Source organism: Monodelphis domestica, chromosome 2 (assembly GCF_027887165.1).
Source record: "Monodelphis domestica isolate mMonDom1 chromosome 2, mMonDom1.pri, whole genome shotgun sequence".
Taxonomy (NCBI): Eukaryota; Metazoa; Chordata; class Mammalia; order Didelphimorphia; family Didelphidae; genus Monodelphis; species Monodelphis domestica.
The window spans coordinates 118,093,177-118,120,030 of NC_077228.1; the positions used below are offsets into that span (position 1 = coordinate 118,093,177).

The 26,854-nt window shown below is 39.7% G+C and overlaps 1 protein-coding gene across 1 annotated transcript in view; it reads right to left on the reverse strand.

Moving 5' to 3' along the window:
* Window positions 1-2,435: 2,435 nt before the first annotated feature.
* Window positions 2,436-26,854, reverse strand: part of RD3 (RD3 regulator of GUCY2D) — a 28,579-nt gene continuing 4,160 nt past the window's right edge. The window contains exons 2-3 of the mRNA XM_016430140.2: window positions 10,604-10,912; window positions 2,436-3,850 (exon numbers count right to left, since the gene is read on the reverse strand). Of these exons, the coding sequence (XP_016285626.1) occupies window positions 3,553-3,850; window positions 10,604-10,899 (594 nt within the window). The 5' untranslated portion in view covers window positions 10,900-10,912 and the 3' untranslated portion in view covers window positions 2,436-3,552. The remainder of the gene's footprint in view (window positions 3,851-10,603; window positions 10,913-26,854) is intronic.

Here is a 26,854-nt window from a genome sequence, read left to right on the forward strand (position 1 = left end):
GGCATGTCACTCGATAAATAGTGGCTTCCTATTTCCTCTTAGGAACAAATATAAAATGCTCAGTTTGGCATTCAAAGCCCTTCATAACCTAGCCCCTTCTTACCTTTTCAGTCTTCTTATACCCTACTCTCCAACACATTTTCTTTGATCCAGTGACATTGGCCTCCTTGCTATTCTGTGGAAAAGATATTCTTCCATGTCTTGGCTAAAGGATACCCAGGCTGTTCCCAGTGCCTGGAATACTCTCTCTGCCCCATCTACTGGCCTCTTTGGCTTCCTTTAAGTCTTAACTAAAAATCCCACCTTCTAGAAGAAGTCTTCCTTAACCTGTCTTTAGTGCTTTCTGTCTTTTAATAATTTCCTGTTGTCCTAGGTTCAAATTTGGCCTCAGACACTTCCCAGCTGTGTGACCCTGGGCAAGTCACTTGACCCCCATTGCCTAGCCCTTACTACTCTTCTGCCTTGGAGCCAATACACAGTATTGACTCCAAGATGGAAGGTAAGGGCTTTAATAAATAAACAAACAAACAAACAAACAAAGAAACCTACAAGGGACTCATGATGAAAAAGTTGCAATCTGAGTGCAGAACAAAGCATACGATTTTCCACCAAAATCTATCCACTATGCCTTCAGTAGATTTATATTGTATGTGTGATATGTTTCTTCTATCATGACATGAGCAAATGGAAATATGTTTTACATGAAAGTATGGGTATAACCTATATCAGACTATTCATCACCTAGTGAGGGGAAGGGAAAGGGAAGAAGAAAATCTGAATTTTAAACTGTCAAAAAATTGTCAAAAAGTATTTCTACATTAACTGAAAAAATTTTCAATATATTGAGGGAAAAAAATTTCCTGTTTATTCGATATATAATTTGCTTTGTATATATTTGTTTGCACATTATGTCCTCTGTTAACTTGTAAACTTCATGAGGGCAGGAACTGCTTTTTTTTGCCTCTTTTTGTATTTCCAGCACTTTAGCACTATGTCTGGTTTATAATTGATGCTTATTAAATGTTTATCATTTGGTTTATTAGTGGATAGAAAAAATGTCAATAATTCAGATTAAACTGAACAGTTAATTCTGTGTACTGCCCCCCAAAACCAGTTACTAGACATCTGTCTCCAAATCTTTATATTATTTTCACTTATATTTTGAATATATATCCTTTCCACCTGTGGCCTAAAACCTCTCACCATTAATCCCTCCTTTGAGAATAAAACAGGAAGAGTTCCCACCTGTGATTTTTTTGTTCTGAATGCTGAAGAAAGTTCGTTACTTTTTTATGGCATTGTTTCCTAGCTTGCCTCCATAGAAATTTCTCCACTAGGGAAAGAATTCATTTCTTTATTGATAATATCCTTTCTGCCCAAAATTGCTACAAGATTGATGTTTTGATATTTTTCTGAAATCATTCTCCCTAAGGTGAGACTACAGCTCTGAAACAGCTAAAAGCAAGGAGGTCAGAATAACAGACAAATATCCCTGCCTATGTCCGTGCAAGCAAAGGGAAATCAGATCCAAGTAGGCAACTAAACTAGACTCTCAATTGCCCATATTATTGAGCAGAATAATCCCCAAACCATTTCTATTTTGCTTTGTTATGCATTATCTATGACTCACTCTCCACTTGTAGACTAACCTTTCTCCCCTTACAGTGGCTTTGCTTAAATTGATATGATTAATTTGCGTTTGCTCACAGACAAATGGACAGGGGCAGGTCTAGATTGTTCTGAGAGCTAACCAGTATCTTGTCTTAGATTGACGGTTCTGCTATTCATCATCCTCAAAGTGGATAATCCTTTGGTCATACAGAATGATGAAAGGAAAATTAGCTTGGAATAAAAAATATCCTGAATCTGTTACTTACTATGTGTACGACCTTGATAAAATCACTTCTCTTTGGGTCTTAGTTCCTGTACAATGAAAGAACTGACTAGTAAGGAAAAAAATGAGATTATATGAGAAAAGTGACTAAATTCATCTTGCTTAGGGAGTCCACTACTGGTCATCTATGCCAAGGATGTCAGTGACAGAAATAAACATCTGGAATATCTATAGTAGTATGATAAAAAAAAAAAAGCTAGAAACAAAGTGAATTTGTTCAAGGAATGGCTGAAGAAAATATAGTATCTGAATGTAGTGTGTTGTTATTGTGTCATAAAGGCTAGCCTAGGAGTAGGGAAGATCTGAGTTCAGTTTCTGACTCTGACATTTAATGGGCTGTGCAGCTGCAGGCAAATCTCTCAACTTTTGAGAACTCCTGGAAGTTCACTAAGATTCTCAGTTCTAGAGGAATTGCTGATCTACTTTAGTGAAGGGAGTTTCCTCACCAGAGAGTTCTCTAATGAAATCATAGGATTGAAAAATATTAGGAATTGATAGAAACAAGGGAAGATTTGTATGAACTGATGCAGAACAAAGAAAGACCAGGAAAACAACGAGTATAATTATGACAATAATGTAAATGAAAATGATATTAAAAGACAACAGAATTCAGATCAAACCCAATGCTCAATGCATGATTCCTGATGACTGATGCTGGAATGCACCTCCTTCTTTTTGTGAAGAGGTGATGGTCTCTAGATGCCCACTGGTATGTTCTCTGTCAGTTGACATCTCAGTCCTGTTTCCTTGGTTAGATGGCTTTGCTTTATGTAAGTGAATCCAGTTGGGGAGGGAGGGAGGGTGGAATTTGTTGGGAAGAGATTATGGTTTAAAAAGACAAATGCCTCAATAAAGCACTTTTTGACATATAAAAAATGGGGAAGAGGGATCAGACTTGATGATCTTTAAGGTCCCTTCTAGCTCTAAATGCTTTATGTTGACGATAGACAAGCTAAATGGAGAGGGCCTTCTGAGAACCGATTATATCTTGGGTGTTGTTATTATGTCCTGCATGATATCAGTATAGGGGCAGAATTTTAGGAGATTTGCCCCAGTGACACACTGGGCACTTAAATGTTTTCTTGAGGGATGAGTTGGGTGATAGATGCTATGGGGAAATAGCCTTTGGCCCTGTTCTGTCATAGCCCACAACTTAAGGGCTCAGAGACTGGGGAATTGCCAAATGGCCCAAGGAGAACAGCCCATCAAGATAAGATAGAAGGACTCTTAACCTTGTTGGGCCTATTTCCCTCATCTATAAAATGAGAAGTTTGGACTAGCTAATTCACTGTAAGGTTCCAACCAGCTCTGAAACTCTATGATTTTATGATCTATGCCTTATTCAGTTTAAAAAAGTGGAAAAAAAGCCCCAAAGAATAGAAATTTATTGTGGGGTCTTTTGGCTTTTTCTACTTCCCAGATTCTGACTTCTAAATGGGTGACAAGTTTAGGTCAGAGTAAATAAGGTCACAATCCCAAAATGGCCCTAATCATTGGTTCCTCAATCCTTTTGATGGCTTAGAACCTCAAAAAAGCAACAGGGAGAGCATGTCAAACTGGGATAGGCAAAAGAGGGATTGGGATGGGGGAATGGTGGCACTTGTGGTTGAAACCTGGCTAACAGAGTCTTTCCTAGGAATTCAGCTCTTTTTTCTTAGTTATTGGTCTTTCTGCATCTGGAATTCAGGCATGCTCCAGACCCTAGGAGTGGGATGGATGTCCCGTTCCACATCCTCTGAGATGGTCCTGATGTCACTGGCAAAAGGAAAGATGCGGGAACGGGTCCTAAAAGTGGTCAGGGAGAGGGTGCCCCGGGGTCGAGTGTTCCATTGTTTGGTCAGCTTCCTAACAGCCTCCTCTTCCTTCATCTTCTCCAAGACTTCCTGGAGGACTGAACGGAAGAGCTGGGACACCTCATGGACTTCTGGATCGTACTCAGCAATGAGCTGCCGGAACCTAGGAGAAGAGTAAGAGATGGAGGACAGGAGATATTGCGTAAGATTCCACTTTGTACCTATTTCACAGCCTACACTGAATTTGTCGATATTTCCTTCTAGTTCCCTCTCCTTGGCTACTTCATGGAGGGAATACTCCAATTCCAATTTCTCCTAAGGAAGACTCTGGGTGCGTACAAGTGAGTTTGTGTGTGCTTTTATGAAGCACAGCATAGTGGAAGGCTGTCATACAAAGGAGAGTTATGTCTTTTTGATCTAAAGGGGGTAGAACTAGGGAAAAGGGGTGGAAATAATGGAGGCAGATTTTAATTTGAGGTAAGGAAACACTTGTGAGTAATTCATGAAATGTGCTGCCTTGAGAGGCGGTGGATTTCCCCCTACTTGTAGCACTCCAGTTGAACCTTGAATGACTACTTGCTATTAGAAGGACAATTGAGGGGCATCTAGGTGGCTCAGTGGATAGAGTGCCAGACCTAAGGACAGCAAGCCCTACGTTCAACTTGGGCCTCAGATACTTCCTAGCTGTGTGATCCTAGGCATGTTACTTAACTCCAACTGCATAGCCCTTACTGCTCTTCTGCATCCTTAGTATCAATTCTAAGTTGGAGATAAGGGTTTTTAATTTATAACATTTTTTTAAAAGGATTACTGGGTGATGGGGAAATCAAAGGAACAGGCATATCAGTATGGTAGGAACACTGGTTCTGAAACCAAAGGATCTGGTTTCCCTCTACTGGTTTCACTTACTACCTGTGTGGTCTTAGGTAAGTCACTTAATTTTCCCTAGACCTTAGTTTTCCCATCTGTAAGATAAGGGGGTTGAACAAGGAAGGGAAGGAAGGGAGATGGGGAGAAAATAAATGATTATTAATTAAAGACATGTATTTTTAAAAGAGGGGCTTGGACCAGATAGCTTATGAAATTCTCTCACTCCCTTGGAGTAAGAGGTCCTGAGACCATTTCCTGTCTCTGGCACCTTCTACTGCTTTTAAGACCTTGGGCAAGTCACTTAATTTCTCTGTGCACATGCTTTCTCATCTTTAAAATAAGGACATTGGGGGTAGCTCAGTGGATTGAGAGTCAGACCTAGAGACTGGAAGTCTGAGATTCAAATCTGGCCTCAGATACTTCCCAGCTGTGTGACCCTGGGCAAGTCACTTGACCCCCATTACCTAGCCCTTACCACTCTTCTGCCTTGGAACCAATATACAGTAGTGATTCCAAGATGGAAGGTAAGGATTTAGAAAAAAATAAAAATAAATAAAATAAGGACATTGGTCTTTTTTAAATTGTAGAAATGGGCTGGGATACAGGGAGAGAAAATAAATGTGTTAATTGAAAAATAAAATAAAATGAGAAAAATGGAAAAAACAGGAGGTGGAACTAGATGATCTCAGGTCCCTTCTAACTCAAAATCTATGATCCTATTATATGAGCCTATGAACTCACATTTATACAATAAACTCTATGGACTACTCACAACTCTGTGAGGTATGCAGGCTAAGTATGATAGCCCCACTGAAATCCATCTCTAATGTTTCACCATGCTCTAAATAGAGGTGATTCTGCATCCTTTTAAAGACTATCCCTCTGGACCATAAGCATCAGCAGTCTTGGCTAAGCTAGAAAGGTCCAGGGCTAAGCTCTAGGTCCTAAGGACTCCTAGCCAGGTTCATAAAAGCTCATTGCCAGGCTGGAGGAAGAGGGACAGAGGGGAGATTTCTCAGCCACAGCAGTTCTCAAACACCATCGCCCCAAGCCATAAAAGAGTTATACCGGGTTCTAGTAGAGGGGATACCCACATCACCAGAATCACAGAATCCTTGAAGAACATACTGAAGTGTGCTGTTCACACACACACTATTAAGAAAGGGTACACATTCTATTTCTTGGTATAAGTAAAAAAAAAACCTTAACAAACTAATATAAAATTAGGGGAGGAAAATAGAGAGAAATGGAAGATTTTTAAATTGATATATCTTAAAAGAAGTAAGGGATATAACAAAAAGAGTATTAGACATGGAGTTGAAAGAGCCCTGGGTTCCAGTCAGCTCTAACACTAACTAGGTATACAGCAGGACCTCATTTTACCTAACTCAACACATGCAAATTCAAGTACACATGACTGGAAATCAAAAACAATAAAGGCAGAAAAACATGTAAAAAATTAATGATGTGCTATATCTGCATCATTTTCCCGAGTGGCGTAATGTCTCCCAGCAGTGTACCCAATCACACTTATTCTTACTCAGAGAAGCATTAGTGTGACTCATTATGCTGTTTTGCACCAAATTTTAGCTCCCTCACATCTGTTTTTGTCTGGAGTTTTTGCTTGTAATAAATCTTGTCTCTATCAGAGCAGTGTTTCTCTTTGTTTCATTAATGCTGCTTAGTTATTAATAATGACCCCAGAATACAAGAGTAGTGATGCCAGTAGCCCTGACAAGCCTAAGAAAAGTCATGAAGTGCCTAGTTATGTTTGTATAAGAAATATTTATTAAATAATGGGGTTTGCTATTGTATGTGATTTTCAACTTCTACAAAAGTGATAGTCATGTAAAATGAGGTGTCACTGTATCACTCAGTCCCATAACCTCTTTGAGTTGTAATTTTCTCATTGAGAGAATGGTGATTCTTAGTCGTACAACCTAATTCATAAGGATATCGTGAGGAAAGTGCTTTGCAAACCATAAAGTGCTCTATAAAATTGAACTATCAATTTTATTATAAGAATTTGCTTCCTAGCTGTGTGATTCTAGGCAAATCACTTAAATCTAATTGCTTAGCTACCACCCTTCTGCCTTGAAACCGTTCCTTAGTATTGATTCTAAGACAAAAGGTAAGGGTTGAATTTTTTTGAAAACAAAACACATTTTCCAAAAAAAAATTGCTTCAGGAGTAATTACTTTGTAAATTTTAAAGTACTATGTCTGCTGTTATTCCTCTTTGTGTGTTGGATGATGGACCAAAGTGGTAACCAGAAGAAGGCTAGATCTCTATCTCCCTTTGACTAGCCATCTCTTAATCCAATCAGGACCAGCTCTCAGCAAAGTTAGGAAGCAGACCAAATTGTCTTCTGTGCCTTTCCTTCTCTTTTTCTTTTTCTTTTTAAAAATCTTCTGTCTTAATATCAGTTTCAAGAGAGAAGAGCAGCAATCAAACTAAGTGACTTGCCCAGAATCACACAGCTAGGACATGTCTGAGGCCATGTCTGGGGTGCTTTCCAGATACTACCTAGGTAGGTTGCCCCCCCTTCTCCTTTTCAGTAATCCTCTCTCTTCTAGAGAGAGTTCTAGAGTTCTCTTGCTCTGTCTCCCCACCTCCCTTCCCCTTAAACACATACACATACTGTAAGCTCCTTGAGGGTAGGGACTGTTTTTGAGTTTTTTGCTAATTACAGCATTTAGCCCAGTGCCTGGTGCTACCACCTGCTTCCAGCAGAAGTCAAACAGATTATTGATCTCTTGTTCTCTTCTTAGTTCTAAAATAAAAGTTTTTGACAGATAAATCCCTGTTCCCTTTCTCCATACCATCATGATTTCATACAGCTCAAGCCTATCTGCTTTCAGCCTGAAGAATAGCAGAACTGCCCGAGTTTGTGTCCTTCTGTCCTTCCTCCTCTGGGCATGCTCCCAGCTCTTTTGTGTTTTTCTTTTGGATCAACGACAAAGGACAGAACCTATTTTTTTTTCTAGCTCTGGATTCACCAGGATTTTGTACAAAATGACAAATAAATATTTTTCTTTGGATTTGTTTCTAGTAACTCTTTTCCAAACTTCATGCCTTAAGGTTCCTGGTTGATTAAGGAACATTTTTCACAAGCCACCAACTCTTAGGAAATAGCTCCATCTCTCAGCATGGGGCTGCTTGCTCCTCTCACTTCTGGCAGCCCCATCACAGGTAATTGTGGGAAGCTGGTTGACCCCTTGCACCAGTCCTTTCAAGACCGTAGGTGGGCTCTAGGGGTTGCAGCAAAGACCAACTGAAGAATTCTGAAGTGTCCATTTTCTGCCCCCACCCCAGGAGTCCGAGACAAACTATTATCTGTCTACCTCTGGGTCAACACTGACCACTCTGAAGACTCTTTTCAGCAAGACAACATGGAGGCTCTTCCTTGGTTTTGTGCTTTTGGGGCTGTGTTTCTAGCATTAAAGGGTCAATGCTTGGACCAGCCAGTTGGTGGATCTGATGGATGTGGGCAGTGGGCCGTGATGGGATCAGGACCTTCTGCAATCTTGGAGTTCTTACCAGTAAGCACTAGTTAAGCATAAACTGCAACATCTGTAGTTTCAGCATAAATCAAGCATAAATTGCAGAGCCTGTATTATTAATCAGTGAACCCTTCTGTACTGTTAATCACCTGTACTGGTTCTGTTCTGTTCTGCCCTGGGCATCAGCTTTGTGTTGATCTACATTATTAATTGCTCATATTGTTCTATATTTACTTGAGTTCTGAATTGTTAGGCATTATCAATTACCTACAGTGGTTATCTATTGTACGCCATGTTCCCATCTTTGCCAGAAGGATAGCAAGACTGGTCTCAGATTGACAGATGATGATGGGTGGGACAATGGAGAAATATGGGACATGTGCACTACTAAGGGCTCTGCAGAATCCTCCCAAACCTGTGCATGTTCCTTAATCCCTTTCTGCTGTCCCTAAATTCACCTATGATGTGTCAGACCCCAAACCACACCTGAAATGGCCATAACACCCAGAGGTGGGCTACTCTGAGAAAAGGTAGAGATTTTCCATCCCAAAGCATGGGAAGCAACAAGCCCCCAGACCTCAATAAATATGCAAATACTGATCCACACAGGGGGCACTGTTCCATCAGCTCCTGGGCTCATCCACCATGGGGTGGGGATGGGAGAGCTACTCCACACTTGAAGAGTCGCTATTCCATCAGCTCAGGGGCCACTCCATCACCCCTTGGGCTATTTCAGCAGCTCCAGGGCTAACCCATCAGCCACTAGGCTATACACTTAGATCCTAGGCAATTCCATCTGCTATTCCACTACTATACTATCTTAAAAACCACTTCTTCAAATAAAATTCTTTTCTTACTTCTGGACTAAACGGAGTTTGAGCCTCCCATTCTTGGGGTGAGATCCTGCTACAAACTTGGATGTGTTCTCCCACAACAGATCTGTTTGGTGTAGGCAGGGTCCTGGGGCCTGGAGGGTAACTGAATTAAACCATTTCAGAACACAATAACCCTTCTCACCATTTTCCCTATCTGGAACTGGGCCCGAGCTGCCCTCCCAAGGAAAATACAATAATTTATTTTTCAAATGAGGCCCCAAAGTTTTATTAGTTGGTTGTCATAGCAACACCTAGGGGCCATAACTTCAGGGAATTGAAAAAAGAGTTCCTAGATCCCTTTCCTGGAGAGTGACCAGTAGCTCAGATGTCATGAGGCTACATACAGTGTGTAAATTCTCCCATAGGCTTGATTTATGCTGAACCATATCTACCACTTTTCTATTGGCCCAGTCACCATTTTGAGGCCTTTTGTTCTGATCATTGTCAAGACACTCCTCTTGCATTCTGGCCATCCTCCTCAGCCCCCTCTCTCTAAATCCTTGTCCTTGCCCTTGGATCCCATGAACCTTATCATGTCCATTACCATCTTCAAACAGGTCACTTCCAAACCATGCCAACGTGCATCTATTTATCCTTCCCTCCCCCTCTCACCCCCAGCTTAGGTCATAGTCATTCATATGGACTTGCCAGTCAGTCATGGTCTATACCATTGATCATTTTCTTGAACTCATTCTTCCCTTCTTTCTGCTTTTTCCAGATCATTTACAATTATGCTAAATGGAACACTGCTGTTTATCCTTGGCTAAACAGACAAGCACTCCTTTATCATGCTGTTTTCTCTTTCTCTTTTTAAAATTAAGTTTAATTTTTTTGTTATATTTTTAGTTCTAAGCTGTCTCTCTCTCTCTCTCTCTCTTCCCCTCCCTCCCTCCCTCCCTCCCTCTTTCTCTCTTATTCTCTCTCTCTCCCTCCTCCTCTCTTTCTCCCTCCCTCCCTCCCTCTCTTTCTCTTTCTCTCTCTCCCTCTCTCCCTCTTCCTTTCTCTCTCTCTCTCCCTCTCTCCTTCTCTCTCTCTCTCTCTCTCTCTCTCTCTCTCTCTCTCTCTCTCTCTCTCTCTCTCTCTCTCTCTCTTTCCCTCCTTCTCTCTCTCTCTCCTTCCCCACTCTGCACTAGAGACCATCATTTGATAAAGATATAGACATGTATATCTATTAATCTATCTATGTAATGATAATATTTATCCATTCTTTCTCTGGAGGTGAACATTCATGGTTTTCCTTCAAACAATATTGTGGTTGCTGTATGCAACACTCTCTTGGTTCTGCTCACTTCTCCCTTCATTATTTCATGTAAGTCTTTCCATGTTTTTCTAAAATCAATCTGTTCATCATCTTTTAGAGCATATTTCCTCTTTCTCAATCCCTAGAAAGGAGATCTGTTTTTAATGAGATGGGAAGAAGGCTAGCTACATGCTGCAAATTACAATGTCTAAACTATGCAATACAGTGGAAAGGGTTCTGAATTTATAGGTCTGGGTTCAAACCCCAACTGTGCTACTTATTTCCTATATGGCTTTGGGTGCTTAAAGCCTCTCTGAATATTCATGAGAGAGTTGTACTGGAGGTTCTTTCTAGCTCTAAAACTTTGATTCTATCAGGTATGGTTGCCCATTCTCCTTCCTCACAGACAGTCCTGACGGTATCCTTACCTGAGGATCATGGGCCCACAGTAAGAAGGGTGGATTTTGGTGCAGGCATCCTCCAACTGAAGCCGCTCCCCAGGGCTAAGGTCATAGGCACTCCTGGGTGGACTTGCCAGCCAGCTATAGTCAACGCCAGTACGAATCTTCCGGTATTCATTCTCCCTTTCCCGGTGCTGCTTCTCAGCTTCCTTTATCTGCCAAGCCAGCTCCATCATCAGAGTCTCAAGCACCATTTCTGCTGGACTTCTGGGAGACAGCCTGTGAGGGGTCTCGCTCCACCGGAACCATGGAACCAGGGACATGACCTCTGCGTTGCTAGATGTTTAGGGACAAGGAAGAGAAGAGCAACCAAGTCAGAAGGTGATATAGTAATGAGATAGTCAGCCATGTGGTGCTAATTTGTTATGGCACATAGTTGGTTAGGGCAGTGCTGCCCAGACTCTTTTGATTATAGATTTCCATAAGTTAAAAAACATTTAATTGTGTAAAATTAGGCAGGTAGGTGGTTCAGTAGATAGAGTCCTGAACTCAGAGTCAGGAAGACCTAAATTCATATGTGACTTCAGAAACTTTTTAGTTGTGTGGCCTTAGGCAAGTCATTTCATCTCATCTGCCTCAGTTTCCTTATCTGTAAAGTGGGCATACTAATAACATCTACCTCCTGAGTTTCTGAGGATGAAAGAGTTATTATTTGTAAATTACTTGGAACATAATAATAAGCATTTATTCAGCTTAATAATAAATTTAAGCATTTAATTAATAAATATTTATTATCTACTATAATATATGCTAATATATATGTACAAGTATGATAGTACTGCTTACTATTATTAACTCCTTAATACTGACCAGGGAAATGACTTTCCTTCTGAACCTCTAAACATCATACCTCTATCCCAGCTATATTTGACAGGGGCAAGTAGACATCATTCCAGTCCAATATCCTTCTCAGAGACTGGCTGAAAAGAGCTCATGACCTTGAGGTGCTTGTTCCTGATCCCTACCTGCTTTTCCTTCCTTTCCCCAGTTAGCTTGGCTGCAGCCCCTGGCTTTCCTCCTCTCCACAGAGGGAAACAGATTCCAGAAATAGCTATCTAGGACAACCATGAACCCTGTCTATATTTTTAGACACTCATTGTGGCTATAATGTGTTAGTTAACTAGAGATCTGTAGAAGATATGTATGTGGAAGGTCAGTTTGGCGGAAACCTTTAGTGAGGCAGCCGAGAAGTAATTTTCTCTTCAGGAAATCACAAATCTATTACTGCTTCTCTATTCTAGCATTCCTTAGCTAGCTAAAGGCAACAAAAAGGAGGAAGTCTATCATCTTTGATCTTTGATCCTGAGTTCTAGGCAGAGGAAGATTTCTAACCTGACTGGTTATATTTCATCCTCAGAATCCTGGGAGGTAGATGGTATTATCCCTATTTTACAGATGACAAGACTGAAAGAGATGAAGTTAAGTCCCTCAGAGTACAGAAGGAAAGCCCCTTGGAGCAAATGTAAGCCTGTTGGAGAAGCAGACTAGAAGAGTAGCTCTCTAGCATTTTTGTGATATCTAGAGGCAGAGAGATGAGACCATAGTGCAGAGAGTGCTGGGCTTGCATCCAGAAAGACAGTGGTTCCTGAGCAAGTCATTTAACTTCTATCTGCCTCAATTGTAGTTTCTTCAACTGAAACTGAATTTCCTCAGCTGTAAAACAGGGATAATAATAGCACCTACCTTTTACAGTTGTGAGAATTAAATGAAATAATATTTGTCAGGCACCTAGTAGATGCTTAATAAATGCTTATTTCCGTCCTTTACAATATACATCTCTTATATCTGCTTTAAAGTCAGCAAGTATCTGCAGAATGAAGGACTCCCCCTCCCTTAAAACCTATATCCATCAGTTGTTTTCAGACTCTTTGTGATCCCATTTTTTGGGGTTTTCTTGGCAAAGATACCACAGTACTTGGCAGATGGGAGGAATGACCTTAATATATAAGAGGGAAGGAGGAGAGAGATGGAGAGATAGATGGATGGATAGCTAGCTAGACATAGATAGATTAGATATACATCTATAAATAATGTTTAAAAATCTTCACTTAATTCTACCATCCCCTCAAACTATCATCCTATATCTTTCCTTACCTTCTCACCCAGACTTCTAGAAAAAAGCTCTCTAAACTCATTTCTTCTACTTCCTCTGTTCTCACTCAATTCTCAGTCTCTTGCAATCTGGCTTTTGACATGAGCATTCAACTGAAATTATCTCTCCAAGGTTACATTTCAGTATGACAAGATTTAGTATGGTACAGTGGAAAGAATGCTGGATTGGAGTCAGAGAGCCTGTGACTTACTCCTACCAGCTAGCTGTTTGACCTTGGGACTAACATAGCTGGGTACTGTAATGCCAGACATGGAGGTAGAAAGACCTGAGTTAGAATCCTGTCTTAGATACTGGCTAGTTGTGTGATCCCAGACTAGTTGTTTAATTTCACAGACTCAGTTTACTTATCTGTAAAATGAGGAAAACAGTAATGTATCTCATAGAGTTGTTGTGAGAATCAAGTCAGATAATATATGTAAAGAACTTTGCAAATCTACATAAATGCTAGATATTATGATAATAATTATTAATAAGTAAAACTTAGTTTATTCATCTGCAAAATAAGGACATTTGATTACAATTAAGGTCCCTTCCATCTCTAAATCCTATGATCAAGTAAAAGCTGGATGACGACTTGTCAAAGATATTGTAAGGAGGATTTTTATTTGGGTATGGATTGGACTAGATGATATACCAAACTCCTAGATTATTCTGTGACTCCTCTGCTCCTGGATACTTCCTTATTCAAGAATACTTCCTTGATTAATTAAGCCCCACAGGTCTGGTGACTATTCCTGTAATCCATTACCTTCAGGACTTGCAGGAATAGCTTGTACCATGGTGATTTGCCTTTGCCCACCTTCCTCATCTCCCTCAGGGAACCAAACAAGATATTTCTGGCTCAGTGCCACCTGGCCTCAGGAAATTCAATCCCATCTTTCTGCTCCACCAACAGGAAAATAATATAATAAGAAGGAAGTCAGAAGATCCTCTGACAGTGAATGAAATAGGAAGGAATTAATCCTTAAAAAAATTAAAAAGCAACAATAATGACAATAACATATTATCATTGTCTTAGGGCATATCCAGACCCAAGACCATTTTCCTAGTAAATTTCCATTGATTTCTACAGGATCGATCATGTTGCTAAGACAGCCCATATGACCCCACTGTGTACAATTATTTTAGATATGGGAATTTGCTGTTTTTATGACCATGTGGTAAGTTGCTTGAATCATAAGAAAATAGTTGATTCAGTTTCATATCTAGATAAAGCTTCAGTCAGAAGACAGAGCCAATATGCTTTGCTCAAAGTGTTACCTTTTTAGGAAAAAAGAATGTGAGTCTCTATGTATAAGAGGACAGTCAATGCTTGGTATGGACAGGTGAATTGACTAGCCTACATAGGGATTAGTTTGGGAATAATTTTATTTAAGTAAATAGTTTTTATTGGCAGAATTCAGGATTGTACAATAATCATAACATGCTATAGTATAGGGAAGAGGGAGTTGTATGTAGGCATTGCCTTTGGGAAAGAATATATGCAGGAAATTCAGTAGGGAAAGGGAGGTCATGATGTTATTTCTCACTGAGTATGGGTTCTAGGTGTAATGTAGTAGGTAGCATGACCCCTAAAAGGCAGCTAGGTGGCTTAGTGGATAGAATTCTGGGCCTGGAGTCAAGAATACTCATCTTCCTGAGTTCTAATCTGGCCTCAGACACTTACTAGTCTGTGTGATCCTGGGCAAAGCACTTAATCCTTTTTGCCTCAGTTCCTCATCTATAAAATGAGTTGGAGAAGGAAATGGCAAAACTACCAAAAAACTAGGACAAGATAACCTCAAATGGAGTCATGGAGAGTTGGATGATATTGAAACAACTGAACATCAGCAACCAGATGTAATATTGCTAATGATTTGGTAGTCTACCCTACTTTTGGGGCAGAATACAGAACAAAGGAGACTGTGTACAAGAGAGATGAAAAAGTGTTCATTGACTCAGTGTATTAATGGTAAAATGATAATATTAGGAATCCCAGATTCTCATTCCTGTGAGTTTCGATGGGTCTCTGGGACTTTGGTTGGTTCAATATGGTTCAGCCAAAGGGAAATGTCTCATGTCTATGTTTCTTAAGAGAGTGAGTTCTGACATAAAAAAAAATAGCTCTAATTTCTAAAGGACTTTGTGGTTTATAAGACTTTCCCCCTACAGTATTCTTGTTAGGTAGATGATGTGTTATTATTCCCATTTTACAGATGAGGAAAGTGGAGCTCAAAGATGTTAAGAGACTTGTCTATGGTCATAAAGGTGGTAGTATAGCTGGGACTTGAATTCTCTCTTGCATCCAGGATCAAATATTAAATCTTTTATTTGGCTTATAAATCCCTTTATTACCTAGCCCTTTCCTACCTAGGTCTTCTTATACTTTATATTCCTCTTATGTTTTGCAATCTAGTAATATCAACCTCCATGCTGCTCCTTCCACAAGACACTCCATCTCCCTATTTCTTTATGATTTCACTTAGTCATCTTTCATGCTTGAAACTCTCTCACTCCATATCACTTCCTCTTGGCTTCTCTGGCTTCCTAATTTGCTCTACTTATCTGGGTTCCCCTTTGAAATTCCTCCTATTCTTTCCTGTATATTTTATTCAAGAGTTTAGTTTTAAACATGAGTCTATATGTGGTTCCGGGTAAGTCATGTCTTGCTGATCAGTCTCCTCCCTGTTGTGTCCACTTGTAAGCCAGATTTTATCATCTTTTGATGGGGAAAGACCTAAATTGTCAAAGTAAAAGCATGACCTCTATATCTCCTTCCTATCTCATACACACACAGGCATTACCCATGACAAAATCAATTCAATCCAAGGAACATTAGACCATCTGCTAAGGGAAAAAGGGATTGCAAATTGCTTTAGTAGAAGGAGTATCCACATTAGTGAAATTATGGGTCCTTTAAGTACTGAGCGATAATAACAATGCTTACCACTCGCATTTATATAGCACCTTATGATTTACAAAAACAAAAACAAAACAAAATAATGTGCTAATCTCCAAAGCAATGAATAATGAGTCCAAAACCAGTTCATACATATTGAACTTCAAATCAGAAACAGGATGCTGGGTTTTTAACAATGAAATGGGAAAAATTGAAAGCCTAAACCTATAGTAGATACTTAATTAAGTGTTCATTAAATAGAAGTTGTGGGAAGAAAGCTGTAGATGCTTATAATCTACAGCAGGGGTTCTTATTTGGGATCTATGATCTGATTTTATAAATATTTTGATAACTGTTTGATAGAACTTGTAAGTCTTTGCAAGATTATATATTTTATTTAGAGACATTATTCTGAGTTCTAAGACCTCACTGGATTTCCAAAGGGAAAGGGGTCTATGGCACAAAACAGTCCTTATCTAGGGTGACAGCAACCACTGACTATAACTGTGTAAATGGGAAGAATAACAACAAAACTGGAATGGAAAGCCAGGAATTTATAAGTACCAAGTTTGTTCTGAAGAAAGAGAAAGCAGAGGACAACATCATTTCCTATTTGCAGATAGATGTAAAAGATAATGGAAGAGGAATACTACAATAATGTTAGACTTTACTCATATTTATCTAGTTTTGTTCAAAGGGTCTTTTCACTCTTAAAAAATATTTCTTCCACAAGAGAAGTGAAGCATAGTTAACTTGGGCTATGGGAGCCATTCCTTGGCATATTCACAGATATTTTCTGCCTTCTTCTTATCAGCCACAATAGAACTTTAGGGTCATCTTATGACTCATCCCTGAAGAGCTCATACTGAAAAGACAGCATCCCTTCATTGGCTGTGAAGATAGGCATTGGAAATATGGTATCACTCCCAAATACAGAAATTTGCTTTGTTCTTCCCACTTACGATCATTTTCATTTCTCGTGGAAAGGACCTGCTGGCTTCATATATTGCTAATGAAGTATCCAGGCCCTTGAGGACATAGGGAGTATCCACAGAGAGTATAACCATTGAAGAATGAACTAAGTTTCAGGAGGAATCATTAAGTTCAAGGAGAAAGCCTTTTTGGGTGCATATTAGAGCGACAGCAACATCTTTGGGCTTCCATCACCCTGGATGACACACTTTTGGGCTGGTGGGGTTTGTAAATATGTTTGTTTTCTGCCTCTATGGTAACAGAGCTTCCCTGATGGCAGATAGAGGTGACCTAAGAACTACAAGACTGCATTTTTCAGAAAAATTAGCCGTGAGACTTAGAATTAAATAGTTCTAGGGAAGTACATCAGATGGCAGACTCTAACCTTTAGTCTACTGGTTAGTGAGCCTTCAGCAGCCACAAATGAAGGGGCAGATGTTCTTAAGTGATCTGAGTCCATATCCTTTCCTGTTCATTTCTCTGAAGATAGCCTTCTTTCCTCAGATCCTCCATAGCACACTTAATGTGACATCAGTTGCTTAGGGTACGAAAATTCCTTTGTTGAAATGTCAACTTCATTTTCACCAAAGTTCTTGCCCACTTTGCTGGAGACATGGGGATGATCCTGAATCCTCCAAGGTATTATAAGATCTGTCAGGTTTTACCAAGTTGGAAAAGCTTCAGGTAAAAATCTGGTGACAGACTTTATGTTTCTCTTCCTAAGGCCAACCCTAGCTAAGCCTGAAGAAGCTTATTAACAGATTGACTACAAGGTAACGAATTATTTTTAGCTACAACAATTCTCAAAAGCCATATTACTTAAATTATAGGAGGACTATAGTCAGCATTGGTGGAGGGAATAATCACAGAGATGAAACCACATATTTTATATTTTATTTTGAGATTTGGGATATTTTGCACTTCCATAACAAATCACAAAAAAGTTAGAAATTAGAATTCCTTAGACTTCATCTAATGTCCAATGCCTTAATTTTACAAATAAGAAAATCAGGATTCAGAGAGAATAAGTGACTTGTCCAAAGTTTGAACTGAAGATTCCACCTTGACACAGACAACTCTCTAAACGAGCCTTTCTTTTTTCCAATAGAGCTTCAAACAGATATCCTAATGAGACTTTCATACTACCTTAACTCAGTTTCTATTCTTCTGCTTTCCAACTTCCTGATGATTCCTAAACTTAATTTCTTAAAAGCAAAAGACAAACATCCCTCTCTTTCTCTTTCACATAAGCATCATAGATGTCAAGGGAGAAGAAAAGTTGGAGGCTACCTATCCTAACTAATTCATTTTACCAGTGAAACAATGGAAGCCCAGAGACAAGAAGTGAGTTGCCCACAGTCATAAAGGGAGTAATATATGAAGATGGAATACAAAACCAGGGACCTGGGTTAGCTAAATGGTACAGTAGAGTGTCAAGTCTGAAGTCAGAAGGACCTGCATTCAAATCTGATCTCATATACTTCCTATGTGTGTTACCCTGGGCAAGTTACTTAACCTTGTTTTGGGGGGAGGGAGATGGAGAGGGAGAGAGACAGACAGACAGACAGGAGTCAGACAGAGAGAGAGAGAGAGAGAGAGAGAGAGAGAGAGAGAGAGAGAGAGAGAGAGAGAGAAAGAAAGAGAGAAAGAGAGAGAGGAGGGAGTTAGGAAGAAAGAAAGAAAAAAGAAAGGAAGGAAGGATGAATGGATGGATAAGGCTCTGACTTAAAACTCAGGATTCTTCCATACTACATATCTCTGTCCTCCTTTACCCTTCCTCTGCACTTTGCATCCTTTCTAAAAGATGACCTACATTACCACCAATCCTGAATGTTAGCAACAAACCTTTCATAGGCTGGCATGAAAGGAATGATTTCTTAGGATACTTCAGTCAATAAATCTAAATGATATTTACACTTTTATTACTTGAACACCAACCATACAAGAGTCACTCTTAATCTATATAACATTTGGAGGGAGTTAAGAGTTAAGATAGTGAGTTATGAGATGATGGAACTCTATTAAGCTGGAAAGGATAAGGTTTTAGGCAGACAGATTAGTTATAGGAGTGAAGCTTCTGGGAGGTTATTATTATAAAATACTTCCGTGTCTACAGTGAGGTTGATGAGAGGAAAGGGGCTTTATTCCAGCAGGAAGCCTTTTTTGGTGTCTGTAAAAACGAACCAGTGTATACAAATACAACACACACAGAGCAGCAACACATGAAAGAATGAGGTTGGATAAAATGTTAGAATGAATTTTAGACATTGGGAGAGATAGTGGAATCTGTCTTCCCAAAGTTCTTAAACAAGTATCCCTTGCTTTAAAACAAACAAAAAGTCCAGCTTGCCTGTAAATTGAATCTCAGTTCTCTGGTGACCTCATGCTGATTTCAATGATGTTTTATCTTTATTTGTGATCAATATTGGGTGAGTATGCCATCTTTAGTGGTTGACCTTCCCTGCAGTCAGGAAGACCAGGGTTTAAGTACCACCTCAGAAGTACTCTAGCAGTGTGAACAAAGATAAGTTATTTAGCCTCTCTGGGTCCCTGGGCAACTATCTAAGCCTGAACTGCTTACTCTAAACAACTTCTATTCAGAGTTTAAAAGTTAAGATAGAAAGAGTGGGAAGCCTGGGAGGCTAGAGAGACAGGAAAACAAGAAGAAACCAAAGACCATTAATGACATTAAATATATATAAAAGAGGGAAGAAGGGAAATCACAGGGGGACAGATAAGCAGTGTGATGTTGGTACTAACACATTAAATTTAATGTATGTTAAAAGGAATAAGCTGTATTAGTGAATTGGAGTTTCATGTACCATTTATATTTCATGACTTTGTGTATGAAAATATTAATGTTTGTTGGGGATTTTCTAGCTTGTAATTAAAATGTTTAAATGTAAACCAAGACTAATAAAAGAAATTCCTACTTCTTTATACAGGTAAAAGTACAGCTCTAAATTCTTAAAAATAAGCAGGCAGCAATCATTCTTTGTCCTCTTTTTATCCAACTATGGAAAAATTCAGATGGAGAAAGAAAACTGTCATTGACGCCTCAGTGTAAATTAAGGTAGCCAGTATTTTCTTCAGAGCTGGAAGAGCTTTATCAAAAGAAGGTGTCAAACTCTTGCTAGTGCGCCATTTGAAAAGATAGGTTGGGTAAAACAAAGACTAGCCAAGCCTATGGTTCCTATTTGAACTGAGTTTGTTCTGTAATGGCCCCAGGCTGTATGAGGGTTGACTTGGTCCTTGGAGGTGGATGCTAGATCCCATCCTTCACAGCACACCCAATCTACTTCAGAGAACCACCTCCAGAATCAAATTAGGAGACTCTGGTGGAGTAGACTTTCCTTTACAAATTAAGTCAGAAATTTGGTTGTTACCTCCACTTGTAGATCATTCTCAATCATAGATTTTGAGTTGGGAAGGACCAGATAACCTTTATAGTCTACAACTTTCACTTAATAGAGAAAGACATTGAGGCCCTGAAAGGCAAATGTTTTGCCCAAGATTACTTAGGTGATTAAGTGACAACTCTGGGGTTTTAACCTATTTCTTGTACTTCCAAACCAGTGCTTTGGCCATTGTACCTTTTCTCCTTGGGTACTGAGTGATTGATCGCCTGAAAGATGGAGCTTTTTTACCTGGAGTGGGGTTAAGGGAGGCTCTAGATGTTTTGTAATAATCCTTGAACCTCTTCTGACCTCTCCTTACAGGGTCTGAGGACTTTGACAGAGGCAGGGTTCCTGTTGTGGCTATTTCTGTCTCTAATTCTCTGTTTGCCCTGAGAGGCTCAGGACTGGTGTGATTATGTTCTCAAGGGGAAGGGAGGTTAGATGGGGTGAGGGGAGGGAGAAATAGCTGGCCAGCCCAAAAGACTCCAGCAAAGTGAGAGGGTTAATTTACCCTGGAAAACAAACATTCCTGCTTCTGGAACTATTGCCATTGGATTTTCCCAAGCCTTAAAGTAAGTGGAGGTCGAAAACAATAACAAAAACAACTTATATTTGAATGCCTAGCATTTTAGGCATTTAGGATGGATGTGTGTGAACATATATGTATTTTTGGTGATTGTGTGTGAGTAAGGCTGTAGCATCATTATGTACGAGACTGTCCATCTGGAGTTCTATCTGTTGGATCTGGGGAGGAGTGGGGTAGAGAGCCCGATGGAGTGAAACCATCTAATCAACACTAAGTAATCAGCTTCTTGAAGCTATAATTATTTCACTTCTCTCCCCTGCTCAGAACTCCATAATGGCTCCTGATTACCTCAATATTACAGCATCACACATTAAGATCATCGAACAATTAATCCATCAACCAGTCTAACCAGTACCTAACTGAGAGTCTGCTCTACCAAAGCCCCAATGGATAGCTATCCAGCACCTGTATGAAGACCTCCTAAGAGGGATAGACTTGGCCTTTCTGAGGGAGCCCATTCCACTTCTGGCAGCCTTTGTTAATGATTGACCCTTACAGAACCCCCACACTGCTTGATCCTTCTAAGACCCTCTGTCAATAGGCTCCTACTCATTATATTTCAGAATTCATCTTCCATCATTTTCTGATTCAGACAACCACACATACCACTCACCATTCCCTGTACACAGCACCATATTATCCAGTCTGTACAAAAGACTACAAAAGCTAAATAAATGATCCATGAACAAAATGTTTGACTCGGTAGAAACCAATATGATTAAAAAACTAACAGATATCTCTTCTTGTTCATATACCTTTTAAGAAAATATCAATAAACATAATTAAATGTCTACTATGTGCCAGGCACCAATAACATAAAATAAAAAAGGAAACATTTCCTTTCCTTAAGAAGTTTAGATTCCAAGGGGGCAGCTGAGAGTCATGCCTGGAGGTGGGAAGTTCTGGATTCAAATCTTACCTCAGACGGCTGTGTGACCTTGAGCAAGTTAATTAACTCCAATTGCCTGGTCCTTACCTCTCTTCTATTTTAGAACCAATACCTGCTATTGATTCTAAGACAGAAGATAAGGGTTATTTTTTTTAAAAGGAGTAGCTCAGATTCTATTGGGGGAGATCACAACAGACATATTACATAGTTAAATTAATCAACATTTTAGAATAAATGTTTGCTTATTATGTGACCGACACTATTCTAAAAGATGAAGCTAAAAAGAAATACCAAAAGACAGTCCTAATTTTACAGGGAGGCATAAGAAGCTTGGGGGATTATGAAAGGGCTCAGGTAGTAACTATCACTGGAATTGAATTTTGAGTGAAACCAGGGATTCTAAAACAGAGGTGTTGAACACATGGCCCATGACTGGCATGTGGCCCATAGTACTCCTGGGGGTAGTCTGAACCAGATTAAAACATAATTGGAAAATATTTAACAAAATAAGTAAAAATAATGTTGGCATATGGTTTTCTAATACACAGCCTGTAGATATTGTTTTGTACAGCTTAGGGTTCCCATTTCTATTTGAATTGGCTTGCTCTAAGAAGAAGGGACAAGGAAGACTGGTATTCCAGGGATGAGAGATAACCTTGTACCAAAGGTCCAGAGGGAGGTGAAATATCTTGTGTGAGGAACACTGAAACCAGCTTGTCTGGACCATAGGGTGCACAAAAAGGAGTGATAAATAAGCCTAAAAAGATAGATTAGAGTCAGGACTTCAAAAGCAAAGCAGAAGAGTCTGTGTTTGCCCAAGGGGCAATGAGAGGTAACTGAACTTTATTGAGTGGCCTGATCAGATCTGGTTTTTTTTTTTTTAGGAATATCACTTAAGCAACTGTGTGAGAGATGTATTGGAGGAGGAAAAGATTGTCACCAGAGAGACAATTTCGGTGGCAATTGACCTGGACCATATTTGAAAGGATGTCTCATCATTGTCATTTTCTTCAATGAAGTTATTAATTGTTTCTATGATTTGTTCTTTAACTAACTGGTTTTGGAGAATCATATTGTTTAATTTACAATTAATTTTTGATTTGCCTCTCCATGTTCCCTTACTAATTATTATTTTCATTGCATTGTGATCTGAGAAAGTTGCATTTATTATTTCCGCTCTTTTGCACTTGTTTGCAATGTTTTTATGCCCTAATACATGGTCAATTTTTGTAAATGTACCATGTGCTGCAGAAAAGAAGGTATATTCCTTTTTGTCCCTATTTATTTTTCTCCACATGTCTACTAACTCTAATTTTTCTAAGATTTCATTCACTTCTCTTACCTCTTTCTTATTTATTTTTTGGTTTGATTTATCTAGTTCGGATAGAGGAAGGTTCAGATCTCCCACTAGTATAGTTTTTCTATCTATTTCCTCCTTGAGTTCCTCTAGTTTCTCCTTTAGAAATTTGGATGCTATGCCATTTGGTGCATACATGTTGAGTACAGATATTTCCTTACTGTCTATACTGCCTTTTATCAGGATGTAATTACCTTCCCTATCTCTTTTAACTAGATTTATTTTTACTTTGGCTTTGTCGGATATCATGATTGCGACTCCTGCCTTCTTTTTGTCAGTTGATGCCCAATAGATTTGGCTTCACCCTCTTACTTTCACCCTATGTGTATCTACCATTCTCATATGTGTTTCTTGTAGACAGCATATGGTAGGGTTTTGGACTCTAATCCACTCTGCTATTCACTTGCATTTTATGTGTGAGTTCATTCCATTCACATTCAGAGTTATGATTACTAGCTGTGTATTTCCCAGCATTTTGATTTCTGCTCCTTTACCTGCCTTTTCTTCTTTCACTATTTCCTTCTACACCAATGTTTGCTTTTGAACAGTCCCCCTTGTTCCCACCCTTATTTTACTTCCCTTTCTACCCCCCTCCCTATTTATCCCCCCCCTTATTTTCCCTGTAGTCTTTCTAAAATTAACCCCCCACTCCCTCCCTCTCTTGTACTGCTTCCCTCCCCACCAGACCATTTGTTACCCTTCTACTCCCCTATAGGGTGCAAATCTATTCTCTGCCCCCAATGGATTGGATTGTTTTTCCCTCTTTGAGTCACTTTCAAAGCACCTAAAGGTTGAGTATTTCCTGTCTCTGACCTCTTTACCCTTCCAGTGTATTGATGTTCTCCCCCCTCCCACCATGAGTTTCTTTATGACATATAAATTTACCCCCATTTGTTTCTTTTCACATTTCTTTTAATATTAACCTATTTTTAAGCTATAGTTATATATATATGCATACTCATGCGTATGTATTTTTGCATGCATATATCTATATACCTATTTATGTCTTGTCCTTTCATCCTATACAGTTTGTTGCTGTTCCCTCTAAGTATACTTCGTTTTGTTGTCCAGGTAATAACAACAGTTTTTAAGAGTTACCAATGACCTCTTTTCTTATAGGGATACATATCATTTTAACTTATTGAGTCTCTTAAAAAATTTTTTTTTGTTTTTCTTTTTTCTCCTCTTTTTAAATTACCTTTTGATGATTCTCTTGAGTTCTGTGCTTGGACATCAAATTTTCTGTTCAGGTCTGGTCTTTTCTTTATGAATTCTTGAAATTCTTCTATTTTGTGGAATGACCATACTTTCCCCTGTAAGAATATAGTTAGTTTTGCTGGGTAGTTGATTCTTGGTTGTAGACCTAGTTCCCTTGCTTTCTGGAATATCATATTCCATGCCTTTCTTTTTTCAGTGTGGATGCAGCCATATCCTGAGTTATCCTCACTGTGGTTCCTTGGTATCTGAATGACTTCTTCTTGGCAGCTTGTAATATCTTTTCTTTGGTCTGATAGTTCTTGAGTTTGGCTATAACATTCCTGGGTGTTGTCAGTTGGGGATTAAGTACAGGAGGTGATCTGTGGATTCTATCAATCTCCACTTTTCCCTCTTGTTCCAGGATTTTGGGGCAATTTTCTTTAATAATTTCCTGTAATATAATGTCCAGGCTTTTTCTTTTGTCATGGTCTTCTGGTAGGCCAATAATTCTTAAATTGTCTCTCCTTGAACGATTTTCTAAATCCTCTGTTTTGTGAATGAGATGCTTCATATTTTCCTCAATTTTTTCATTCTTTTGGTTTTGTTTTATAGTGTCTTGCTGCCTTGTGAGGTCACTCGATTCTAGTTGTTGTATTCTGGTTCTTAAAGACTGGATTTCATCCTTAGTTTTTTGGTCGTCCTTTTCCTTTTGGTCGGATTTTCTTTGGAAGTCATCTTTCATATTCTTCACCTCATCTTTCATCTGCTTTGCCTCATCTTTCATCTCCTTTGCCTCATTTTCCAGCTGGTTGATTTTAGCTTTCAAGACACTATTTTCTGTTTCCAGATGACTTATCTTAGTTTTTAAGTTCTTTTCCCAATTGTCTTCAGCCTCTCTTAATTGTGTTTTGAATTGCATTTTGAGTTCTTCCAAAGCCTGTATCCAATTCGCTGGGATTTCTGATTTTTCCTTTGCTGGGTCCTCCCCCTCTGTTTCATTCACTCTTTGCTCATTACCTGTGCAGAAGCTGTCTATTGTAATTTCTTTCTTTTTTTTCTGTTGTTTGCTCAAGCTTATCCCTTCTTTGCTCCCCGTATTTGGCTATGCTCTTGCTCCTCTCATTTTGCTTTGGTTTTGGGGCTGTCAGTCTCCCCTCTTGGAGCTTTGTCAGATCTCTTAGTACAGTCTCTAGGGGAAGAATGTTAGCTTCCCTGTCCTCTGGAGGCTTTTGATTGGATTGAGTTCAATTGGGTTGGGCTGTATGTGGTATGAAGCACTGAGGCTCTGAAGACTCCTGGAAGGCTGGGCCGCCCAGGCTCTCTCCAGTTCTCTCTAGCTGCTTCTCCACTGTCCACAAGTGCCTTTGCCCACCTCCCTAAACTCTGAGGAGTTCTGATGGGATTAGTTCAACTGGATTGGTCTGGATGTGCCCGAGGCAAGGGTGAGACTGGAGCCCGATGGAGGGACCCAGCCACAGCCTGTTTCTCCCTGGCTTCCTCCCTGGCTTCCTCCCCGGCTTCCTCCCCGCTGTCCAAGCTGGATGCTCCGAGCCCGGCGCCCTGCTGCTCACAAGGTAGACCCTGCAAACCAGCACCTTTGCCAGCTCAGAGGTTCCTGCTGCTGCTGGGGGCTCAGCCCTCTGAGTTGTGGGGGAGGGGTCCTGGGACCTACCCTCTGCCTTCCCCTTAGCCCTGAGTATTCTTGGATTCTGGCTTTTGGGGGGGCGTACCTTTTGATTTGAGTCCAGAAGGAGGGTTCCCCGCTTCTGTCCTGTTGTTCAGCTTGAATTTCGGTGCCCTAGGAGCATTCAGTCTGTATCGGTTAAGGAAGGGTCTGAACTTTTGCTGCTTGCTAAGCTGCCATCTTGACTCCGCCCCCTCTGGACCATATTTGAGAAATGAGGTGGAAGAAGAAAAGAAGACTTGGATGTGGGGGTGAGATGAGAATAATTTAGGAGCTGAAGATGACTTTGAGATTCCAAGTCTGGGTGACTAAAAGGAGGGTGATGCCTTTATCTGAAATGGGGAATTTTCCAAGGTATAGCATATATACAAAGAAGCAGTTAGATCATTGTAAATCTTTTCCCCTCATAAAATGAAAATAGTTAGCACCATAGGTGAACCACATAACTCTTATGAGCCAGTGTTATATTGCTTGCCCTCGATTGCTATGTTTTTGTTTGTTTGTTTTTTTTTTGAGAGAGGAAGAACCTTTTTTGGAGGAGAGGAAGAACATTTAATGCTTACTATAATCCAGGCACTCTTTTGTTGGTTTCATTGTTCCTCTTACAGGGTATTTCACTTCCCTCTGGACCTTTTGCACAAAACCATCTCTTCTTTCTGGAATACAAGTCCTTCTTGTCACTTCTTCCTAGAGCAAGCTAATTCAAAAAGAAACAGAAGCCCCTAAACTGAACAAAAGGATCTCTGTGGGCTGTGTATTGGCTTAGAAAACTACATGTCAACATTATCTTTACTAATGTTTTACAAATATTACCTCATTTGATCCTCACAACAACCTTGTAAGGAAGGCTCTATTCACACTTTGCATATGAGGAAACTGAGGTAGAGGCTAAGTGGTTTGCTCAAAGTCACACAGTGAGCAAGTGTTTAATGTAGGATTCAAACTCAGGGCTTCCTGACCCCAGGTTCATAGCTCTATTCAGTGTACTACCCAGCTGTCTGGGATCCTGTTGGTCAATGAGTCTCCCCTTTGCTGCCCTTCCTGCTTCATAGGTGTCCCCATCCTTCTTCAAAAGTCATGGAGGCTTTGGGACTCTATGGTTGAGGAGGAACTTCATTTGGCACCTTGGCAATTTTCCTGGAAA